The sequence below is a fragment of the Drosophila virilis genome, chromosome 3, assembly GCF_030788295.1.
Source record: "Drosophila virilis strain 15010-1051.87 chromosome 3, Dvir_AGI_RSII-ME, whole genome shotgun sequence".
Lineage (NCBI taxonomy): Eukaryota > Metazoa > Arthropoda > Insecta > Diptera > Drosophilidae > Drosophila > Drosophila virilis.
Genome location: NC_091545.1, coordinates 19669624 through 19693377, shown reverse-complemented (window position 1 = coordinate 19693377; position 23754 = coordinate 19669624). Strand labels below are relative to the sequence as shown.

The 23754-nt window shown below is 42.1% G+C and overlaps 3 protein-coding genes across 9 annotated transcripts; 2 read left to right on the top strand and 1 right to left on the bottom strand.

Moving 5' to 3' along the window:
* The first annotated feature begins 57 nt into the window (after positions 1–57).
* Csp (Cysteine string protein) lies at positions 58–7118 on the top strand. Of its 2 annotated transcripts, XM_015175078.3 has the most exons (7): positions 58–250; positions 2168–2306; positions 2374–2526; positions 2610–2741; positions 4042–4104; positions 4700–4907; positions 6112–7118. In XM_015175078.3, the coding sequence occupies exons 1-7, from the start codon at positions 216–218 to the stop codon at positions 6132–6134; spliced, it is 753 nt and encodes a 250-aa protein (XP_015030564.1). In that variant the 5' UTR covers positions 58–215; the 3' UTR covers positions 6135–7118. The 2 variants fall into 2 exon arrangements, with proteins under 2 accessions (XP_015030564.1, XP_015030566.1); XM_015175080.3 differs by lacking the exon at positions 4042–4104.
* Positions 7119–8119: 1001 nt separating this feature from the next.
* Srpk79D (Serine-arginine protein kinase at 79D) lies at positions 8120–19802 on the top strand. 6 transcript variants are annotated; one of them, XM_015175083.3, is made up of 8 exons: positions 8120–9857; positions 13010–13231; positions 13298–13749; positions 13808–14148; positions 14472–14600; positions 16477–16584; positions 16959–17229; positions 17293–19802. In XM_015175083.3, the coding sequence occupies exons 1-8, from the start codon at positions 8929–8931 to the stop codon at positions 17487–17489; spliced, it is 2649 nt and encodes an 882-aa protein (XP_015030569.1). In that variant the 5' UTR covers positions 8120–8928; the 3' UTR covers positions 17490–19802. The 6 variants fall into 6 exon arrangements, with proteins under 6 accessions (XP_015030569.1, XP_015030571.1, XP_015030568.1 ...); XM_015175085.3 differs by having other exon boundaries at positions 15946–16584; XM_002047920.4 differs by lacking the exon at positions 8120–9857 and adding an exon at positions 11673–12854 and having other exon boundaries at positions 15946–16584.
* Positions 19803–19871: 69 nt separating this feature from the next.
* Hem (Nck associated protein 1 Hem) lies at positions 19872–23749 on the bottom strand. Its single transcript, XM_002047919.4, has 2 exons — positions 22356–23749; positions 19872–22303 (listed from the first exon to the last, which is right to left on the bottom strand). Exons 1-2 carry the CDS (start codon positions 23533–23535, stop codon positions 20103–20105), a joined length of 3381 nt encoding a protein of 1126 aa, XP_002047955.1. The 5' UTR covers positions 23536–23749; the 3' UTR covers positions 19872–20102.
* Between the last annotated feature and the right edge of the window lie 5 nt (positions 23750–23754).

Sequence of the window (23754 nt, the reverse complement as noted above, 5' to 3'; positions counted from 1 at the left end):
ATGTCGTGCCCAAGTAAAGAACACGCGCCCACCACTAGTCAGAATCGATAACGATAGCCGTAGTAGCCGTAGTCATTTACAATTTTCGTGACAAATATAACAAATGTGTTGTTTCCCGAGTGTGTGAGTGCGTGCAAAAAGCTAGTGTTAATTATTAATTGCTAACAATAGTGTGACATCCAATCGAAGAGACACGCGGCAGCAATAAAAGCAACATGAGTGGCGGTGGCATGGATAAAAGAAAACTGTCGTAAGTACAATTTCACAAACGCTTTTCTTCATGTTCCCTTTTTTTTTTCCTGCGCACACATACATACACGCCAGCCGTCTGCAGCTGGCAGATGCGCATTGCCAACGCCAATGGCAGCGGCAGCGCAGTCGACGTTCAATTGATTTTCCGCGCGCCAGCAACAACAACAGCAGCGCACAAGGCAGCAGCTGCTTAAACGGATGAATAAAATTCCTTTGGCTTGGGATAAACAAAAGCCAAATCCTTAAAATTTTGAGAGAGAGGCAGCTGCTTGGCAGTGTGCGTGTGTGTGTGGCTTGTATCTATGTGTGTGCAGGTGAATGCAGCTAATTTCTGCGAATAATTATTCTCAAGCGATGCATTCGTGAGATATTGACGGCATTTGGTGAATACGTACATGTGTACCATGTATTTGCCGCAACAAAAATTACACAAGCGCGCTGCAAATTCTGATGGGTTGTGATAACAACAAGTGCTCTCTCCCTCACACACACACACACACACACACACAGACACCTATAGCCAATGTTATGTGTTATCTATAACTACTTCAAGCTTTATAGCTTGTTATAGTGGCTAAATATTTGGCAGTTTGTGCTCTCATTCTACTTTACACACACACACATGCACACACATATGTACAAAAACAATTATAATTTGCTATGAGTAATGCTCGAGCGACCGACCCTTCCTTGCCCCACTTCTGAATGGTTTTCCACAGAGGCCACGCGGCTGCAGCTCGTTTTAGTAAATAGTGTCCTTGGCCTTGGCTGTGTTGCAATTCCACCCTTGCCGCCCACTTTGCTTTGAGTGCTGCTATCCCGAAGCCCTGACATTTTCTTGGGCCGACTCGTTTCCCTTATCAGCACGTATATTTGCCGTTAAGCGTAAAAGCGGCTAAGCTGCATTAGGCCCCTCTTCGTCTAATATGTTCATCCATATAAATAATAGGCAGCCAACCAATTCAGAAAATGTATACAAAATAAGTACACGGATGCAACTGACTGCTGTATACTCTATATTCATTTGGTCTTTGAGCTTTGGCATTGTCTATTTCAGATTTAGATGTTCGACATTCGCGACATGCCACGCCTCGGACACGCGGGCTGTCATGAGTGTATATACCACTTTTTTAATTCCCCAAATATGAATACCTGCGAGGAAATCGTTCTTTATACTCGGCCGCATTTCACGAGTGTATAAAAAAACTGCTGCTTAAGAAAACAGCCGTCGAAATGTAAATGACATTTGCAGTTAGCTTGAGCTGGAACGGAGTGGGTGGTGGTTGGTTGGGGAGGCATATTCACATCTTGGCTGGCTGGCAGTGTACAGCTGCGTACGCATCAAACAGTCCCCAAGCTGGGGCCCGCCTCAATGCCAAATGTGCTCAGAGTATATTTAGTGACGCCAACACCCACAGGGGCAAGAGTATGTCTGCGTGTGTGTGCTGCCCGCTATCGCGTGCTGCACTGGCCTTAACTGTTGCTGTGGAATGCCCAGCAACACCGTCGTCGAGGCTTAGTCATCAACGTCGCATCGAAGCTAGTCGCGAGTGGCAGTAGCCCGCGAATCTATAGGGAGTATCATTTATCAGAATGTGCAGGGCTCGCAATTAACTCTGCCGGCTCGCTTAAGAAACAACAAACCGCAGCCGACAATTGATTACAAATATTGCATATTCAGCGAACCGGACTGTGTTACATTTGGGTTGTGCAATCGATTGGCTGCGCCCCCACAGTCAATAAATAAATTCGCTCTTCACAAAATTATATACATATATAGATAATTAATACACAAATAAATTGTGTTCTCACTGTGGCAACTTGTTCAGGTTCTCCGTGTGAATGACTCGCTTTTCAAGCGTATTCTTTGTTATTGTTCATTCATTATTTGCTTTTGATTTTTGGTTCTTTTCAGCACATCGGGCGATTCGCTCTATGAAATCTTGGGACTTCCTAAAACAGCAACAGCTGATGATATCAAGAAGACTTATAGAAAACTTGCACTTAAATACCATCCAGATAAAAATCCAGACAACGCTGACGCTGCCGATAAGGTAAGATAAAAAAAGAACTGAATATATTTGTATTCGCCTTTTTACGATTAATTTCATCCGTCCACAGTTCAAGGAGGTCAATCGGGCACACTCGATACTGAGCGATCAGACGAAACGCAATATTTATGATAATTATGGTTCACTGGGTCTCTACATTGCCGAGCAGTTTGGCGAGGAGAATGTGAATGCGTACTTTGTGGTCACATCGCCGGCGGTAAAGGTGAGTCGTGCTGTGCTCAACGCCTTTCGCCTGTGCCTAGGCATTTGCTAATGGATTCTCTCTCTCTTTATTTTTCGCTGCAGGCCTTGGTCATTTGCTGCACATTGCTGACGGGCTGCTGTTGTTGCTGCTGCTGCTGCTGCTGTTGCAACTTCTGTTGCGGCAAGTTTAAACCACCGGTGAACGAGTCGCACGACCAGTATTCACATTTGAATGTGAGTGATGTTTGATTTGGTTATTGGTTATTGATTGCGCCCCCCCCTGCCCATCTACTAACCATTCAGAACTGATTTAATGCCAAAAAAAAAAAAAAAACAAGAAAAACAATCGATTTCAATATGAACACTACACACCCAACGAATGCTCTATCATAGACACATACATACCATTTACACCCACACGCACACAAACACGCACACTGCTTGTGTACATATAATACAGCACAGCACAGCACTTTAACCCAGAATCCAAGTTATATATATTTTTCAACATAACACTGGACATGTTTTGATGATTTTTGTGAGGCGCTTGTTTAGTCAAAAGTAGTTTTCCAGCTAAAACCATTTATATGCATATATTTAACTGGCATTTCGCAAATGGCTAATTCGGCACACAAACAATAAATGCTTTATTTAAATTATGTATTTCTCATTTTGTTTCTTCTTGTTTTCAATTGCTTGAGCGTTTTCATTTCATTTTTCCCTCATTTTCTTTTTTATTTGTTTTATTTTTTTTTTTTGCATTCATCTAGTACTACTCTCTACTTTCTCTATACTTTTGCTTAGTTTGAGGTAAGTATGTAGTTTAAGTTGTGGACAAGGGCAAGGGTATATACGACACGACTAACACCCACAAATGTTTCGATCATTTTCAACATTGATTTGTTTACTTTCTTAAACTTTGTTTATTTGAATAAATTTTGTTTCTCTATGAATGCGGACACCACGAAAATCATCAAATGTTTAAAAGCAGAAAGAAGTCTCCACTAATACATAAATACGCACTCGAAATTCAATTCAATGATTACTTAAAGTCAAATCAACACAACTTGATATGCATTTTGTAAACATTTAAAGACAATCGAACTTTCCTCGGTTTTTATTTTAGAGCTCACAAATGCTTTTCTCGTTGTTTTTCTTATTTATTTATTTTTTTTTACTGCGTCCCACTTTCTGTACATAATGAGATTGATTGATTGTTTTCTTGTGTGTGTATTCTTTGAATTCGATTTTCCTTTTATTTTTTTATGTACACTCTTATGTATGTATGTGACGGAAAAAACAAAACAACAAATTTACGTTTCTAATTTTGTTTATTTTTTTTCTCAAAACCACCTTTCGATCGACTCATCATACCCACCTACAACCTCACACACAATTGCGCCTGCGCGCGGCTCATTCTAAACTATATCGCATATGCATATACACGTGTACTATGTGTCGTGATTTGATCTGATACGATCCGATTCGATCATATATATGTGATATGTTTTGCTATATATTAACAAATGCCCAGCGCGCTGATGGCAATCGAGAGGCCAGCGATCTGCCACCGACTTTGGGACAAAATCCACGTCTTGTAAGTATAGAATTAGAAAATGTCACCGGCACGAGTACCGCATGATCTCAGGGCGAATACGAATCACGATGCAAATACCCAAATGTATTATTACACGTTTAACTAACCCAACCATCGTAACAAAATTTAGACGTTCTTTAAGAAATATTGATTACCATATTCAATTGCAAAATTGCACAATGCGAAGCGGAGCAAATCTTTGAACCGTACCCCATGTAAAGCGCTCAAGCGACAAGAGCTCACGGCTTGTTGGTGTTCTGTTCCCTAGGCTGCTGGGTAAATGAACTAACAAATTATATTTTCATTTAAACGAAGTTGTGCCGTAAAACCAAGTAACATGTAGTTTTAGTTCATTTTAGTTTTTTTTTTTCGTATGCGATATTTTAGTTTGCCAAGGCTGAACGCATTGTATGATACACGTATGTAAATATTTGATTGCTTTGTAAACGGCTTTCCTCTACTAACCGAAAACTCGTTGACTAAACAACGCGGAATAACAACCATTCAGATAACTCTTCAGCGACAAACAGACACATCTAGCTGTATACTCACTGAGCTGCTACTAATTCAATTCCATTTGCTATTGTCCGTACAGGAGGACGCTGATCTCGACGATGTCAACCTGGGCGCAGGAGGCGCACCTGTTACCACACAGCCGCGCGAACAGGCTGGTGGTCAGCCCGTTTTCGCCATGCCCCCGCCAAGCGGCGCTGCGGTTGGCGTGAATCCCTTCACCGGAGCACCGGTGGCGGCCAACGAGAACACATCGCTGAACGCAACAGAACAGACCACATACACACCAGGTATATAAACAGTTGGCCACGCTAACCAACCAGTAAAGGAATCGAGTATGTCGACTTCCCAGATATTATACTTCATCAATGTTAGAAAGACAGAACATCAAGAACACTTTGCAGAAGTACAATAACAAGCTTAACTCTAACAAAAAGCGTCTTTGACCATCGAACTTGTTGTTAATTCTGCGTGAAAATAGTTAAACAAACAAATATGAAATCTAAAATATTGTAAACCACAATAATCTTTTGAATGAATATATTGCAGAATAGTTTGATACAGAAATCACTCTACATGCTATAATAACTTTTTGCGCTCCCCACTGGTTTTGGGAGTTGAGTTAAAACCAACACAATATTCAATAATATATATTAACAAATATAAACAATTAATAGGCAACTTCTAGCAATAAGCTCCTATACACACACACAAACATACAGACATGCAATCGTAGCACAGTTATAGGACCTGAACGTATATTTTTAGACACTCATTTTCACGGCGAATATCTGACAAGATAGGGCATATACGCGTCCATATATATGTGTGTGTGTGTGTATGGATGTACGTATGTGCTATATATGCTGTGTATGTATGCCGCTTAGTCATACACTGACCCCCATTCAAGTTTTCCACCCTTCTTTCACTGGCTACTTTTGGTAATATCCACAAAAGAAAAAAAGAATCAGAGCTCGTCCATTAAAAAACATGAGATCGCATTTTTCCAAGAACCAGCTAAATATACTAAAATGGGGCACGATCAAACACTGCCTAGGGAACTAGATATATTCCCTGAGTGCGATATAACACCTATATATATATATATATATATTCTATAGGCTTGCGGCACTTGTATTGAAAGCCTCTCAACAAAAACAATAATGAAAAAAGAAAACATAAATTGTCTTCATGAAAAAAGAGATCAATTGAATTGCTCATGGAATTACAGCCTATTGTAAATACACGTTATATGTTTTTGTTGATCAAATTATTTAGATAATTGATAATTTCTTGATTTTCTTTTAATACCATCTGGTAAAGACTTGCGCGATAATTATTTATCACACTGCCAGTTTGAAGTTTAGAATTGTTTGTTTGGTAATTGAGTTTAGTTTTATGTTGAACATATAAGTATATTTAATTATGTTATTTTAATTTGTCTTTACTGCATCACTCTATTGTTTTCTCTCTTTCTCTTTTTCCTGCATCTAGATATGGTTAAGCAAAAATATTAGGTTCATGCTTCAAGCGAGACAAACCCCAATTCATGAGAGCGTTTTGAACAGCCACACACACTTTTTTTATTCCTTTTAATTGTTAAAAATTTGGTATGTTCAATAAATCGGAAAAAAAAATATATATATATATATACACACACTTATATTTATCATAAGCTTTAGAACATAACTCTAATTTATAATCTGAATTGTAAAGCGAAAGCTAGCACGTTTTAATCAATCCGAAAGAAAGAAATTCACAATAATATTCGAAATGTAATTTGCTACGAACAAACTAAGATGCATACAGGAAATGTTCGCGATGACGAGAAATGCAAATTGAATTGAGAATAGGACGCATTAATTAATATTCAGGCATTCATGCTATAACATATATTGATAGGTATTTAATCAGCGCGTTTGCATATAATCAATTACCATATGATACTTAGATACTGGCCTAAAGTGTTATTGTTTCATATACATACATATATATATATATGTGTATTCCTTTAACTGCGAATTGTAACTATATTTCGAAATTAGCAAGATCGAGCAAAGAGTTAAACTACTTAGAAGATATGCCAATAAAACCAAATTGTAAAGACAATGGTCGATGGTCGATGGTCGCGTGGCCCTTGTATCTAATTGCATCGGATTGTATCTAAACAGTAAGCTTTACTTTTAACTACGTCTATGTATGTGTGTGCCACATATACCATATTAGAATTAATTTGCATTTGTGTGTGAGTGCCCATAGCAAGTCGCCTCTTAGCTAAGAAAAATATTTGTTGTTAAAACTGGTCTTTCGTCTGGCAAATGAAGCGTGTGTACATTTGCCCAGCAACTTTTCGAAATTAGTTTACACAAAATTGTTAAAATATATATATATATATAAACACATATGTAAAGAATCCAATAAACTGTTGCTCTTGCTGAACAATGGGTCGCTGATGCAGACGTATCGAGCTCTAGTCTGTGGCCTATTGTGTTAACTGCAAATGTATATAAGTCAAGTTAAACAGCCTAGAATCGCGCCCAATGACAGAACTTGAAAAATAACTAAATAAATAGCAATCAAATTTAAATATAGTCGCAATCCTTAAAGTATTCTTATCCAAAAATTTATTCAAAAATTGTACGCTATTGTCCATTAAGTATTGAAAATTTCAATCGATTTTTCAAATTGTATTATTTATTTTCAAATTTCATTTTAAATAGTTTGCCTTTTGTTGTTTACAACATATTTCATTGAATTAACCAACAAATGTTGTCTCATGTGTATTCGTAAATTATGCAATTAGTCCCAAAGTGTTGTAATATTCCAAAAATTATATCATCGCTATCAATTATGAAGAACCAGCACATGTACACACACATAAAATTCAATACAAACATATATTATATATTATATAAATTTCAAAATAATGAAAATACCATTTTAAAGTTTTGCGTGTGTATCTATTGTTCGTACAAGTAAAATAAAACATTTCCAAAAATTTAAATTTAAAATTAAACAATTGTTTTCAAATTTAAATTTGCCAGAAACAAAATAAAACCAAAAAATCAATAAAAAAAAATAACTTATATAAAGCAATTCCACCGTTTGTTTGATTTTCCACCTGTTTGTGACTTCGAAAGGGTATACAAATGCGACTACCTAAACTTCAATTCTTTAAAGGAAATTCCATTGAAAGCTTCATTAGGAAGAAAAATGCCATGAATTCTGGGAAACTGATGTGAATTGGTAAACAAATACGGCAGCGGCTGTCTGATTGATAAAGCTTTTGACAGCTGACTCTGGCGGCAGTAAGCTTTTTCACTTCGCTGAGCTGCTCTCGCTCTCTTTTGGTTTGTTTTGTTTTGGTGCTGTAGCTTTGCAGTAACGGCAAAGCCGACACATGCGCTGTGCCAGTGAGAGCAATGGAGAGAGAGCGCGGCCTGAGGCTGGGCAGTAAGTAGAGACGGCTCGGCGCAACTTCGCTGCAGAGTTTGTACGGGTCAGAAACCGATAGTCAGTCGGAGAGTTCGTGTGCGACGCATTGCAAAGTTGAGACCGAATAATCAAAAGGTGTAATCCAGAAATATCTTCATTTTTTCTGCTGCTTAGTCAAAATCGGACAAATTGATAATGTGAATTGCAACTGCAATTGGGAAAAGGAGAAAAATTTCAACTGCTGCCAGCCAAACACACGATTCGAATAGCAACGGTTAAACGGAAGAAACAAAAGCCAATCCTTAGCCAATAGCAAAGCTGAAGAAAAATTTTCGAACGCTTTTGTGTGTGTGTGTGTATAGTGTATGTCCATGTGTGTGTTAATTTTTCATGCGCAATTTGGGTTACAAAGCAAAGCGTGCGGTGAAAAACGAAAAACGGTGCTTAAAATGCAATAAAATGTTTTAGGCAGCAGGGGCTTCATTGATTTTCTTACGCACAAAGGTATGCTACATAAAACTGAGGAATTGATATCGGACCGTGATGGCTCCAAGTGAAAATGAGGCTGAAAACTCTCTGGCCGCAGTGGGAGCGTAAACGCGTCACTCGCCCCAGCATCAGAAGCATCAGCATCGAAATTAGCAAAGAGCAACAAAGGACAACCAGGATGTGGACGACGGCAGCGACATCGGCGCCATGTAGCTGCTAGGCAAGGCGACGACGCTCCAGAAACAACAAACCGCAGCAAACCAATAAGTGCGACCACCACACAAAACGAGTGGAAGACTTTCGGGCGACTATCTCTGACTATTGGGCAAATTGCAGGCGCAGTGCGGGCACATTGCCAAGCTGGCTCCCGTACTGCCCAGTAGCGGCATGGCCGGCCTCGTTAGCGCCGCCAGTGGTGGGAGTGGCGGTGGGAGCAATGGCAGCACGGGCAGCGGCTACAAGCACCAGCACCAGCATCATCTCATTTCGCCGACCCACACATCGCTGGGACACACGCACACGCACACACACACACTGCCGGCCGGCATATGCAGCAGCGACAGCGGCATTTCCACGCTGAGCGCCATCTCGCCGCCGCTTTCGGCCGGCAATTCGGTGTGCAGCACCACAGCGGCAACAGCTGCCGGCGGCAGTCCCCAGCTGCGCACTTCGCCGGCGCTTAGCATGCTGGGCAGCGGTACGGCTACGGCCAGCGGAAAGGCGCAGACGCAAACACTGAGCCCGGCGGGCGGCGGCTCGCCCAACTATTTGAGCACAATGAAACTGCTCGGCCCGGCGGCTAGCATTGATTTGGGCAGCTCACCGCTGTCGCATCGCAACTACAGCAACTCGCTGAAGGGGTTCAGCTTTCGGCGCAGCTTCGACGACAAGATCATTGCGCCGCCGTTCTTGTCGCACGCCCATGGACTTGGCTATGGGGGTGGTACAGCGGCAACTCCGGCGCCCGCGCCCATACCCTATCCACACTTCCATCCGGCGACGCATCATCATGTCAATGTGGCAACTCCATTGGTCACTTCCGCACATCATCTGCACTTGCATCATCACGGATCGGGCGTGGCCCATCAGCCGCTGTCGCTGGGCACGCTGACGTCCTCGCAGTCGACCACAAAGCTCTCGTACCGCGACGACTTTCTTCAGCAGATTGGCTACCTGCCAACGACGCGTATTTACAGCACCCCGACGAGCATCGTTGACGAGGACAAGGCCCAGCAGGACTTTCTCTCTCTATCACTCTCACCGCCCCTCAATCGGCGCCGCGATATGCCAGCACTGCGAGGACCCTTCGTCAGCCTGTGAGTAGCCGCCTCCACCTAGTCATAGACCTTTCATTATTTCTATTTGACACACTTATGCCCCATATGTGTACGCAACGTGGGCCCAATTAAATGCATCGCGCCCACGAGCACCTCTCAATTTCTGTGCTGACAGGTCAGCCAACTGCTGTCGTTCCCAGGCAGCGCACAGTGGGGCGCAACTGCCACAAATACACGAACATTTTCGAGGGGCTGGCTGCTGTCGAGCGAGGCAATCAGATAGACAAAGACTATATACACTTTATGGGATCAGAGATCTCGTATTTTATGTTATTTAACTTCAGTTAGATTTCGTTGCTGCTTGCGCCACAGTGCTTTAACGGCGAAGAGGACAACAGTTGCAACATTAATTGCGATATTTGCGCGAGTTTACAGCGAGCCATATTTCCGCCCACACATGCACACACGTATGTATTTACAGATAAGCCCACGCACTGACCAATCCAACGGTTGCTTGGGTTTGTTTACGTTTTTAATTTGCCTTAACCACAAAATAACCTTGTGACGCCAAACGTTCGTCTTGCCCCGCAGTATCACAGCCACACTCACACTCTCACACATATACACACATAGAACTGAAAAGAGATGAGCACGTGCCTTGTTTTCAATGCTCGCCATGGCGAACCAGCACAGACAATTTTTTTTGTATCCTGGCACGCATCCCAATAAACATGCTACACTTTTAATATAATTTTTTTGCTTTGTGTATCGTAGTAGAGGCATTTTTATTTTACAGCTGCGACTCTTCTGTTGGGTTCTGGTCGTTTGCTTTGTGTCAATAAACCGTTTCTTTTCATTATTTGTATCGATATTTCGAGATTGGGAAGAGTTAGCTTCGATATTCAAATCAATATTATTAATTTTCCTCTGGCCACATCGTGCCTTTAGTTGACTCGATGAACGACGTAAATAGCCATAGCCCGCGCCCATCTCTATTACGTATGCTGCACTTGGGGAAAACTATGACGTTTTCACGCTCTCGCAGGCCAATACACACACACATAACTGCACACATTTTAAACGAAGCGCGTGTGTTGTTTGCACTTATTTTTACAGCGATTTATTGTTGTTATACACACGCATACATATATGCACAATCTATAAATAATAATATAAAGAAACAGCCGCCGCGGAGAATTGAGCGAACAGGCAACAAAGCAGAGATGTAAGGTGCGTGCTTCTCTTTGTGCATTAGGGTGACTCATGCAAGGAACAAGTGTTTTATTAGAGGGTACCACAGGCACTTCGTAATGTAACAAATGCTGGCCCAGAGCTCTGAAATGGGCGCAGAAATCAATACTCACAGACTGCTTAGTCACTTAAAAACTTTAAATGCATGTCGCATGGCATCAATTGAACTGAAAGTTCAACACACATTTTATATTGTTTCAAAGTAAACAGCGGTTCGGCAATGCCATAGACCCAATTTTGGCACATTGCCTAAGAAATCCGTTACAATAATAATGATGATAATGATGATGCTGTTCGACGCTCGATGCTTGTGCTGTGCGATTTCCATGACCGGCACTTGCCGCCGCCTTGGCAGCCGCGTGGTTCTACGACGTCGACGAGTTGATGAAGTACATTGGATAATGACGCCAAAATACGTACACATATATATATATATATATATATATGTATGCAAGTATGCATACTCTTATGTACGTATGTATGTATAAAGGTATGCATATGTGTTTGGTTGACTATTGTGGGGCTCTTCAGTCGCTCAGTTCAACACACACACACACACACAAACACATGGATACTCGATGGATTTGGCTTGTAGTTGATAAAAGCAACAACAGAAAAACAGAAAATACTCGCTATACGACACGAATTGAATTCTTTGACTTTGGCTCGCTCATTTGGTGGGCAAATACAAAAACACGGGCGTTTTGGCATTCTCGGAAATGGTAGCGAACCAAACGGTTGTCGAGCGAAAGATACAGATACTTTTCATAATTCAAATTTCTGCGTTGTGCGATTTATTTATTTACCTCCGCATCCTCAACGCGTGCGTTATGTAAGGCCTCTTCGAAAGTAAAGAGTGCAAACTGTTTGCGAGCGTACAAAAACAATGCTAAAACTAACGCAGGCCGCCAACGCATAGGAAAGTCAAGGTCGTCGCCAGCCCCTTCTGTTGTGCCCGTCCCTGTTGGGGACACGCCCCCCCATTACTGCGCCTGTGTGCAATGTAGGCGAAAATCCAATATTCGAACGAACTCAAACTATCACTATCGAAATGGACAACTGGTGGATGCACGGCGCGGAGCTGGGCCCCACTTGTCCGAAGGAGGCCAATGTCACCGTGCCAAGTGAATGGCCGTGGCTTGCCTGGAACGAGCTGTGGAACGTTGACTGGCCGCTGATCCGGCAGAATTATGCACACTACTATCACCTGGTTTCGATCTTTGCAAGCACGCTTAGCCAGAATATCGGTGAAATCATCAGCATACTTTCTCAAGATGAAATATTTGTCTATGGATTGCAGCTGTGTCTGCTGCTACTCTTCCTCTATCTCATGCACCTGCTGCATCCTGGCAGCAGTGAAAGCGTGATCGCTGCATCGCCGACGACCACGCCGAATATCACCAAAGAGCTGAGCTGTGACTTCAACTTTGTTTCTGAGCAGGAGAAAAAGGCAGCCCTGGAGGCGGCCATGGAAGCAATGCTCGAGGTGGAGGAAAAGAGACGTCGCAAGCGATTCACCAAGAAGCGCAAATGCGTATCCGCCGGGCCCATACTCATTGCCCTGCGTCACCATTCAAAGCGACCCAAAAGCAACAGGAATTCGGCATTATTCTTTGAGCCTGTGTCGCCCAGAGAACAAATACTGGAGAATACGCTAGTGCTCAGGGAGAAACCCTTGACGCTAAGTCTACCACCAACTGCGGTGCAGCCGCCAATTAAGACAATAGTCATGGAGGCTGTAGTCGCCGAAGTGGATCACGAAGTTGAGGATTTGGTTGCACTCATGTGCGTGGGCTCAGTTTAGTTTAACTTTAAGACTTACATATATTCAGCAATCACAGCTGACACCAGTTTAATATTAAGTTCATATCTAGATATAGCTAAGCTTATGAGTCGCAAACGTTTACTTACCCCACTTTCCGGTTTCTGTTCGCTTTCAGCTCGGAGCCACGCGGCACATTGAGCACCACAGATGAAATCTACCCAGATTCGCCGGATAGCAGCCTCTACGGCTCCGATGAGGAGCAGGAAGATGCTTCTCAGTATTGCCGTGGTGGCTATCATCCGGTCGTTATTGGCGATATATTCGACAATCGGTTTCGTGTTGTGCGCAAACTTGGCTGGGGTCACTTCTCCACTGTGTGGCTATGTCGAGATCTGAAGTGAGTAATAGAACATGTTTACAATCGAATCATTTCTAAAGACACGCTTGCCTTTGCTTACCACAGAGATGAGAAGTATGTGGCTCTTAAAGTGGTCAAGAGTGCCCCGCATTATATCGAGACTGCAGCAGATGAGATTCGCCTGCTGGAGGCGATCCGCGATGCAGATCCACTCGATGTGAAGAGGGAGAGAATCGTTCGACTAATGAACCACTTTACGGTTCGTGGTGTGAACGGTGTGCATACCTGCCTGGTCTTCGAGGCGCTGGGCTGCAGCTTGTACAAGTTGATTGTGAAGAACAACTATCAGGGATTGGCCATTGCGCAGGTGCGCAACATTATTAAGCAGGTCCTGGAGGGTTTGGACTATTTGCACAGCAAGTGCAGCATTATCCACACAGACATTAAGCCCGAGAATATTCTGCTGGTTATCGACAATGCGGCGGCTATGAATCAGCAGATTGACGATGAGATCAACAGCCTGCGCGTCAAGGGCGCGGACTTTCCCGATTCATACAGTAAGATGCACAAATGCTATTCTTGCCATTCCCCACTAATCGCTCCCCTCGCCCACAGTCAGCTCGATTGAGAAGCAAACGAAGACGCGTGCCAAGTGGCCGCTGATCGAGCCGAATGGCTCAACGAACACGAGCAACAGCACGGCGAACAATTCGACATCATCGACGCCCCTGGCCGCTGTGGTCATGTCCTCGCTGGACAAGGACGACACAACCACCTCGTCGACGCTCAACTCCAACACCACATCCTCGCTGGCCTCCAAATACTCAAGCCTCTTGGGCGACAGTGAGTGTAACGGCGTTGGGCTGGTCAGCGTGGGCGGCGTTGACAGCCCCATAATCGGAGGCACCACGAATTTAAGCAATCGTTATCGTGCCGAGAAGAAAATCACTGCCAAGGTGAGTCCCTAGATCCGGCTACGCCCACTTCCAATACAATTTTCAGCTCAACGACAAATCGATCCGTTTGATTGCATCCAATAACATATTGCACTCTAGTCAAACCACAAACTAACTTAACCTACTCTGATGTATGTATGTACGCATACGTATGTATATATATATTTATATATATATATGAATATGTATATGTATTTATGTACTTACTACTTATTCGCCACACCGAGCAAGAACATCACGCCGGCAATGTATTCTTAATTTGATTTGATTTCCATATTGGTTTCTTTTAACGTTTTTCATTTGGCATCGGCCATATCCGACAGTCTTCTATTGACCGTGATGAGGACACTGATACCGACACCTTGGGTGACAATAGCACCATTGCCAGCGACACTCCTACCGAGCAGGACGTTAGTCTAAGTAAAAATAACGTTTGCGTTAATTCGGATAAGGTAAAGTGCATAGTACTTACCCCTGAGGTGGATAGTTTTCGCAGTTGGCTCGCTCGCTCGTTCGTTCTGTAATTGTGTTCGATGCTTTGCTAGCCTCGAGTCTGAGGGACCGCAGACTCCGTACAAAGTATCCAACTCTGCTCCCGCAGCCTCGTGTGATGTTTAGCATTTAAACGCTTAGTTCAAAGTTTTCGTTACTAATCCAAGCATCAGCGATTCTAATAATTGCCTTTTTTTATGTTTTTTCCCCCTGTTTGAGTCTAGGGAGTGTTAAAATGTGGACTTCAAAGTAGACTGCGTCCACTTAATTGCCTTAATTTGTATGTATTTAACCAAGTTATGTTCTTCTACGGCTTCTTTCTTTATACATATTACATGCAACTGTAGACACTTATCTATTTATGCTAATACCCAATCTAACTTATGCCCAATAATACAAACGCTTCCCCTTAAATCTATCCAATTATTAAATATGCCTCAATGTGTTATGTGTTTTCACCCGATGCTACTGGCTTAACCTTTAGATGTTATTGTGTGTAACCATTCACCTGCTTATCGCCATTATGCTTCATAGTTCATATGCATATTTATTTGCGCCTCAGCCAACATACGTCTAAGATATGTATAAGAGCCCTGCATCGGTTAATTGATTTTTATCAAACTTGAATACTCAATCGATTTAATGGAAAACTAACCGACTCGAGCTTTGGAGTATTCGATCGAAGTCAATGTCATTTATACCTCAAGTTATCATCATGTTTGAAGTAGGATTAGTTCGAACACAGCCTAAACAATCGAACTTACAGCAAATTCGATCAGCTTGAACTTATTTATTCGGTTAAACAGTCGAGTTCACCAACTTAAACTTTTGTCTGCATCACGAGCCGTAAACATTTGAGTCTTGACTCGCTCGAACGAAATAATCGGTTGACCCGATGCAGGGCTCTAATATGATTGTTATGCGGTCCATTAATCTTTTAAATGTTGTGCTGCCTTCGACAAGCTTTAACTCAGCATCCAATATACATGGAAAAAGATAATGATTCAAATAGCTGCGCCTTATAAATAGTATTGTCGAAACGCATGAAAGGGTGTGAATGTAGTGTGTGATATTGAGTGCTGAAGCTGAAGTCGAACCTATCATATCTTAGAAACCTTTATACTTATATATAACTAACTAATGTTCACAGATGGACTGCGGTTGCGCATGTCCAACTGTGAAGATCTAATGAATGTTTTTGCATTGCACCAAAACCAAACGAAAAATCGTGTGTTCTTTTTCTTCTTTTCTTTTCTTGTGTGACAAAAAAAAATATATATAAAAATAATCACGTATATAATGCAGCTGCCCAATGCCAACACAGTCAGCAACTTGAACACCAACAACTCCTGCTCCACCTATCCCACTGTTAACTCAAATACTCAAAGCACGTGCACGCCCACGACACAACAGAACAACAGCAACAACACATCCACGGCACAGAGCAACAACAGCCCCACCAAGCTCACCTCAACATTTTCCAATTCGAATTCCACAACCTCCGCCTCAACCTCAACCTCAACCTCAGCCTCCACCACAACCTCAACCACATCTGCATCAGCTTCTGCCTGTGCCTCTGGCAATGCACCAACTCCAGCTTCCAGCAGCACTACCAGCACGTGCACGTACTCGTTCACGCATCTTGTACCAACAACAACCATCACAACAACCACGACAACAACAACTGCATCAGACCTGTATCACAATAGCAACATTGGCATTTGTGATAATAGAACAACAACCACAGCTGGCAATGCGACTTCAATCACAGCAACAACCACAACAACAACAACCACCGCTAAACTAAATGTCAATGCCAATGCAATTCCTTCGCAGAACCAGAGCCAGAGTCAGGGTCAATCCTATACGCACACGATACAATCGCTGATCAACAACAGCAACGTGAGGGTGAAGATCGCCGATCTGGGCAATGCCTGCTACGACGTGAGTACATATATGATTATTTCCTGCAATTCCGTTTGCCTTGGTTGCCTTTTATATTTCTAGTCTTAAAGTCAGTAAACAATAATTTATGATTGAGTTCGATGTTTTAAGTACTCAAAAACTCTAATGTATTAGAGATCGAGCTGGAAAAATAATCCCTCTTCGGTTAGTTTTCCTTTATTATCCAAAATCCTTTGGATTCGGGCGACCGTTTGATTTGACGTGTCCATCTTAACGGCCAATTGTATTGAATGCATTAAACTTTCTACAAAAGGGCAAAATCGTAGCTAGAGCTAAAAGTCTAAGAGGCAACTTTGAATCTCGGAACGCCTAGAATTCGATTTGTGTTATATCTCTTAACATTCGTTTGACAGTACCATCACTTCACCGAGGACATACAGACGCGTCAGTATCGCTCGATTGAGGTGCTGCTGGGTGCGCCATACAACTATACCGCCGATATCTGGAGCACAGCGTGCCTGGCCTTCGAGCTGGCCACTGGCGACTATCTGTTCGATCCGCATGCAGGAGAGTCATACAGCCGCGACGAGGATCATCTGGCGCACATCGTGGAGCTTCTCGGATCAATACCGCAATCGGTGATACTACGTGGCAAGCACGGGCTGAAGTACTTTACAAGCTATGGTAAGTGCGAGTCGCTGCAGTTGTGATGCTTGATTAAACATTGTCAACGGATTTAATTTGTAGGTAGTTTACGTAACATTACCAAACTGAAGCCCTGGAGCTTGTTAAATGTGCTTGTGGAGAAGTACGATTGGGATCCCGTAGAGGCCAAGAAGTTTTCGGACTTTTTGCTGCCCATGCTCGAATACAATCCTGTCATACGGGCATCGGCGGCGGAGTGCCTGCAGCATCCCTGGCTGGAGCAGGAGGAGTTCGTTTAGCTCATTTAGGATTCACAAAGGAACAGCCATGCAGGCGGACATAATATTTAACGCGAACTCATATTTGTAGGCTTTTATATGCAAAACAAAATTGACATAGTGGAATTAATATTACGATAAATATATATTATGCTTAATTAGCGTTTAAGCCTGAGAGCAAAATGTAGAAAACAAAACAAGGAAGAAATTTAAGATCGTAGGGCAAGGAGTTTTCGAAGCTTTTTTAAATTAACACGATTTTGTACTCGAGAGCTTTAAAACCTTTTAGCAAACAATGCAATTTTATTTATTATCAAAGAGAGGCAGAAACAGCAAAACGATTTATTTTATGTTAGTTCTTTCACTTTCATATATTTTTTGTATTAATAAAAGACAATGACGACAATTTGTAAGTCAACAGATGCCTAAACTGACTGATTGCAAAAAAAAAAAGCAAAAAGAAATTTAAATATAAAAAATAATCTTTTCGAACAAAACTAAAAACTCTAAAGATATAATAAGGATTAGTCAAATATTGAAAAGCGCAAATGATAATATAGCATGTTTATAATAATTTAAATATTTAAATGTAGTTTATTGATGGCTCTGGCGACCTTTCCATATTTCAATATTTATTTGTTGGCTGGCTCGAGGTCCGTGTTTGTTAAAACAAACAATGAAAAACAATTTTATTCAATTCTCTTCCGATATATTTCGGTTGCACATCGGCAAACCGTCTTCAGGGCACTAACACCAAGATACAAAAAACAATTAACAATTATAATACAATAAATTAAACATTATTTCGAACATTTTACATACATTATTTTACACGTCTGCGCTTTTTGACGTGGAGATTGTTACTGAGGTTGTTTGACTGTTTAAGAGGTGTCTGTACAAGTGAGCGCAATTTTCTGTGTCTGTCTTGTAGTTTAGTCGTTTGTAGGTTGGTGTGTTAATTATGTGTAGCATTTCCAATGTGTGTCGCTTGTTATAGTGTTGTTCTTGTTGTAAGATTGTTGTTTCATCAAAATTTGGTGTGTGGTTGCTTCTTATACAATGGGTCATAAGTGCTGTTTTCTGTATATTATTTTGATGTCTTAGTTTGAAGAACAAGGATTAGTCAACATAAATCGGACTTCAAACTAAGACATCAAAATAATATACAGAAAACAGCACTTATGACCCATTGTATAAGAAGCAACCACACACCAAATTTTGATGAAACAACAATCTTACAACAAGAACAACACTATAACAAGCGACACACATTGGAAATGCTACACATAATTAACACACCAACCTACAAACGACTAAACTACAAGACAGACACAGAAAATTGCGCTCACTTGTACAGACACCTCTTAAACAGTCAAACAACCTCAGTAACAATCTCCACGTCAAAAAGCGCAGACGTGTAAAATAATGTATGTAAAATGTTCGAAATAATGTTTAATTTATTGTATTATAATTGTTAATTGTTTTTTGTATCTTGGTGTTAGTGCCCTGAAGACGGTTTGCCGATGTGCAACCGAAATATATCGGAAGAGAATTGAATAAAATTGTTTTTCATTGTTTGTTTTAACAAACACGGACCTCGAGCCAGCCAACAAATAAATATTTAAATGTAGATAACTAACGACATTGTTACGATTGAATACAGCCAGCTTTCTAGCAGCAAGTAGTGATTGTGGTATAATTAACCAAAAATATTGTAGAACTTCAGCTGAATACGATTGTGTGTGTATTTTGATTGGTTTCACAATGTTAAGTTTCGTCGCGAAACGATTCGATTAAATGTGTTTTTTGGTTTTTAGAAAATTTTGTTAGTTGTATTATTTTTGCCTAATAGATGCAGTCAATAGTTTGATATTCAGTTACATTTTTATTTCTACATTTAAAAGGCCAGCTACGTGCTTTAAACAGAGATAATCACAAGATAATTAACGCACCATTGTATAATTCATACTTTAAATCTCCGATAAATCAACATGGTATTGCAATCATACAATAAGAAATATCAATAATATGCAAGTAAATCTTGTAGTGGAATTGAGCATTCTCTAATGAAATTTACAAAAGAAAAAGCTTTCACCAAGTCAAAACGCATATGAATTTGCTAGGGAAATCAAATTCACTAGGCAAAGAATTAAACATATTTTATTACTTACCTACAACATGTATTTGTACACCAACCAAAAAAGTAACATTAAACGTGACCAAATAATTTAATATTGTGGAAGATTTTTCCCATAAACACGTAAAGAAAAAAATAATAATTAATACACATCTAATATATACATGAGTAACAAAATAAAAATAATGCAATTACCATGTATACGTGTTAAATTGATGTGTGCAGAATCGCCAGAGGATTTCCTCGAAATACACTTATCCTGATCATTTGGTTTGCATATGCACTTTATTTATACAAATAATGTATCAAAATGCTGAATACTTTTGCCTTATATGCGCAGACATGGGTTTAGTTGGGTTATTATCATATATCAAATATTATTATTAAGTTTAACAATAGAATAATATACTCATTATTCGTAAGCATAATGCACAATGATCGATTATCAAAAACTATATAGCTAAATACTCGGTTAAGAATCGCTTGCCCTATGGCATCTATAGACCGAGGCCCATTATTTGTTCTTGTTTATAGACACCATGATAGGCATTACGGATGAGGACATACGGAAAACAGGATTCCAATAGATCCATGGTGAGGAATGGCGACTGTTTAACAATCTCATCTAGCAGCAAGTAAATGGACTCTCGATTGCGAGTGGCCTCTTTGTCGGATTCCTGGCCCAAACGCAGCAGCGATGAGCTGGCTAGAGCCAAAAATTCCTTCATGCGATCTTCCATATCGTTCTGCCCACAGATGGTGAACAATGCCCCAAAGATATTGTTTATAGCAGCCGCCATGCAGTGTGTATTATTTGAGTGGCCATCGATGGTAGCTCTGTAGAAGGAATGTTCATTGCGGGCCAGCTTTGGTATGGATACGGCCACAAATACCATAAGTAGACATGCGGTCAGGTGCTCGCCCTCATCAAACTCGGGTTTTTTGGATTTCAATGTGGTCGCCAATGTGGGATCTACCTTGCATAGCAGACCTGCCGCCGAGGCCATCTCGGAGGCGACCCGAATCTGATCTCCACCTGGTAAATGCTCCTGAAAGTCTTTGACCGAGCTAAGCAGGAAAGGTATGCGTTTGTCCAGCACATCCACCAGCGCCTCATGCACGAGATTACGAAAGCAGATTATAACACCAATTATGGTCATGCGCTGCAGTACCCGATCAACGTCTTGCAACCGTTTAAACTGGTCTTTCATTACTTCTGGCTTGTCAAAGCTAGTGCGCAGCGTGATAAGCACCTCCTTGTTGGTGTTTACCAGCGATTTCAGTTCCTGCACCTGGTTGGCAATATGCCACATAAGCGTCTCATTTAGCGTCTTGATACCGTACGGGCCCACTAGCTCGGCCAGTGCGCGCAATTCGTTTAGATCGGAAAACTCCTGAGGATTAAACGGCACCCAACCCTCCGGCGAAATGGGTACAAACGCTTTCTGGTTAATGGAGAAGACAATGTTTCCAGCAGACACTCGGCGTAGCAGCACCTCGCTATACCATGTGTTGTAGAGGGCGGCAATGGTTTTCTCCCCGTGCGAATCCAACGCCTGCGTTTGTTGCAGCAGGCAATTGTTGAACACACGGGTTATGTCTATATGTACGTAATTCTCTACCGTTTGCAAAACGTTCATGTAGGCTCGTACGCTGGCTAGCAGCTCCGATGGTTTGGCTATTTCCATGGTCTCCTGATTGAACATTACCATGCCGACCAAGTCGCGTGAGAAACGGTGTTCGAGATTTTGGCAGAGATATTCGCGCGGTGCAAAGGCAAATTCCCACACGTTGACAGTGGGGCAGTAGTTAATGGCATAGCACAGCTCTGTTAAAGCCATGTGTAATTTATCCATGGTGGTCAAATCCTCACGGGTCTTGCGATACGATTCGTCGCCTGGTTTGCGTATGTCATCAAAGTGTTTGGATTTGGATTTGTCCTTTTTCTTGCGAGCCGACTGAACGGACAGGATCTTAGCGCAGTGCTTGGGAAGTAAGGCGTCCGCCATGGTGCATTGCTCGTCGCAAATGGTAGTAATGATGTTTTTTGCCTCCTTGGCCATTTCTTCCAGAAATATGTTAACCACACTCAGCGATCGTTCGCGTATATGATGCCGCTCCTCTGGACACATTTCATGCGTACAATTCTGGAAGTGGCTGCAGATCAATGGAAATGCAATTATGTAGCGATTTTGAGCCGGAAATTCTAAGCACATGTGAAATTGATCGTCAAACATTTTGTTGTAGAAGCAAAATATGCTCAAATCCGAAGTCTCCACTAGTATTTCGTCCAGATTGTCCACAACGCGCGTATGAAACACCATCGAGTCGAGCAGGCGAGCCAGCTCCATATGCTCTGTAATACGTAGCGCTGCCTTACCCACGCTCATATACGTTTGCAGGCGGAACCAGTCCAACCGGAAGGGCCTAAAGTAGAATAGCTCGTTGTCCTCCACCTGCTTGACAGTAAGGCCAGCGGCCGTATTGTACAGCGAGCTAAATATGATACTCTCGTCCTCTGGGCACATCTGTAGGCTCTGCATGCGTATGTTTAGATCCGTCGCGTCGAATCCGGACAAATATTGCACATAGTAGCGCTGCATTACCTGGCTATATTTGCGCACCAGGGCTCGCAGTTCCTCCATGTGGAATAGGAGCTCCGGAAGTTGCCGGTCCACTAGATCTTCATTACTCTTGCCTGTTAGTGATCCTCATTAGTAGGTGCACAATGAGATGTTGACAGTTCTTACCTTTGTGCTTGAGCAGCGGCGGATTGTCGTTATGGCGTAGTAGCCAAAGAATCTCGTCACGCGCCAAACAAAGTCCAATAAATATGAAGATTGCCTTGGGACCCAATAGGCCAGGCTGATCGGTCATTATAAGCGCCAATTCCTTTAACGCGGTCCGCAGAAACTTGCGTCTTTCGCGATGCATCAGAGCTGCCTTCTGTACGGCTGTGTTGTAAGCCTCCTTCACCTCGCCGATTCGTTTGCTGTAGCCTTTGATTCCGTCGAAGGTTGTCTGAATGTACTGGTGGATCTGCAGCACTTCGTCCCTGAAGAGTGCTACCACCCAACTACTTTCCAGCGCGGAGAGCCAGATCTTGTTTACCTCCGGATATTGGCCGAGCATTTGGTGGTTCAGCAGTAGCCCAAATATGATCCAGCGATCCATGGCCTCCAACGAAATGTACTCACACGACATGGTGTCCGTTCTCACTGCCTTCAGTAAAATGGCCGGATTGCCCACTAGGCTGAGTTTTTGCATCTCGCGCCACTTGTCTGCTGGTAGATTACGTAGGGCATAGATGGAAGTCAGAGAGCGAAGCGCGTTTGTGAGCAGACGCTGGTGCGGTATGAACTCTTCGGCCAGTTTCTTAAGCGGCACTTCGTAGTCAAGAATCATCTGCCCCAACCGAGGAAAGCCAGTATCTGCCTGATTGTTCTGCAATTCATAGGCGGCATTATAGAGTCCCAACACTGCCTTGCGATCCTCGACGCGGGAGAGCACTATCATCAAGGATACGTATGTAACTACTAGATCCAGGTAGTTTTTGGTCAACTCGAAGTTGAGTGTTATGTCCAGGTGAATCTGGCAGGCATCCATTGTGGTCAGCAGCTCGCACACATTATCCTTAAATTCGAGCAGATCGACAAAAGTGTGGTAGTAGAGCGAAAGGGACTTAATAATCTCTGCCTTGATATTCACAATAGCACTTAGGCCTTTTACGTCGATATTGGGAAAGCGCTTGACAATAAATTTTATTGAGGACTCCAGGGACTTCTCAGACAGAAAGCCTGGTTTCGATTTGGTATCGCCGCATGCCTTTTTTATGTTGTAAATTCGCGTAAGTATGCCGAGGCCACGATCATTTAAAATAATTAACTTCTCAGCAATCTTTTGCTGATTGGGAAAAATTGGGCGTGCCATTGTTTTAGATTGCGAATGTAACTCAGACGCAAGGTCTATAATAAATGCCGGTAAATATTATTAACGCGCGTTAAATACGCCAACTAATGTCGGCGCACGTATTTTTACTGTAACTGTAAGACCTAAATATACACTATTATTTCTATTTATTACTTATTTTGCTGATAAAACACGGCTAAGATAAATGTACACATTTTAAACAGTGTGACCAAATCGTGA

Coding starts and splice junctions, on each gene's coding strand:
- Csp (XM_015175078.3), top strand. CDS start 216: ATGAGTGGCGGTGGCATGGATAAAAGAAAACTGTC. Junction 251..2,167: donor ATGGATAAAAGAAAACTGTC/GTAAGTACAATT, acceptor GGTTCTTTTCAG/CACATCGGGCGATTCGCTCT. Junction 2,527..2,609: donor TCACATCGCCGGCGGTAAAG/GTGAGTCGTGCT, acceptor TTTTCGCTGCAG/GCCTTGGTCATTTGCTGCAC.
- Srpk79D (XM_015175085.3), top strand. CDS start 8,929: ATGGCCGGCCTCGTTAGCGCCGCCAGTGGTGGGAGTGGCGGTGGGAGC. Junction 14,149..14,471: donor AGAAGAAAATCACTGCCAAG/GTGAGTCCCTAG, acceptor CATATCCGACAG/TCTTCTATTGACCGTGATGA. Junction 16,585..16,958: donor TGGGCAATGCCTGCTACGAC/GTGAGTACATAT, acceptor TTCGTTTGACAG/TACCATCACTTCACCGAGGA.
- Hem (XM_002047919.4), bottom strand. CDS start 23,535: ATGGCACGCCCAATTTTTCCCAATCAGCAAAAGATTGCTGAGAAGTTA. Junction 22,304..22,355: donor GCCGCTGCTCAAGCACAAAG/GTAAGAACTGTC, acceptor GATCACTAACAG/GCAAGAGTAATGAAGATCTA.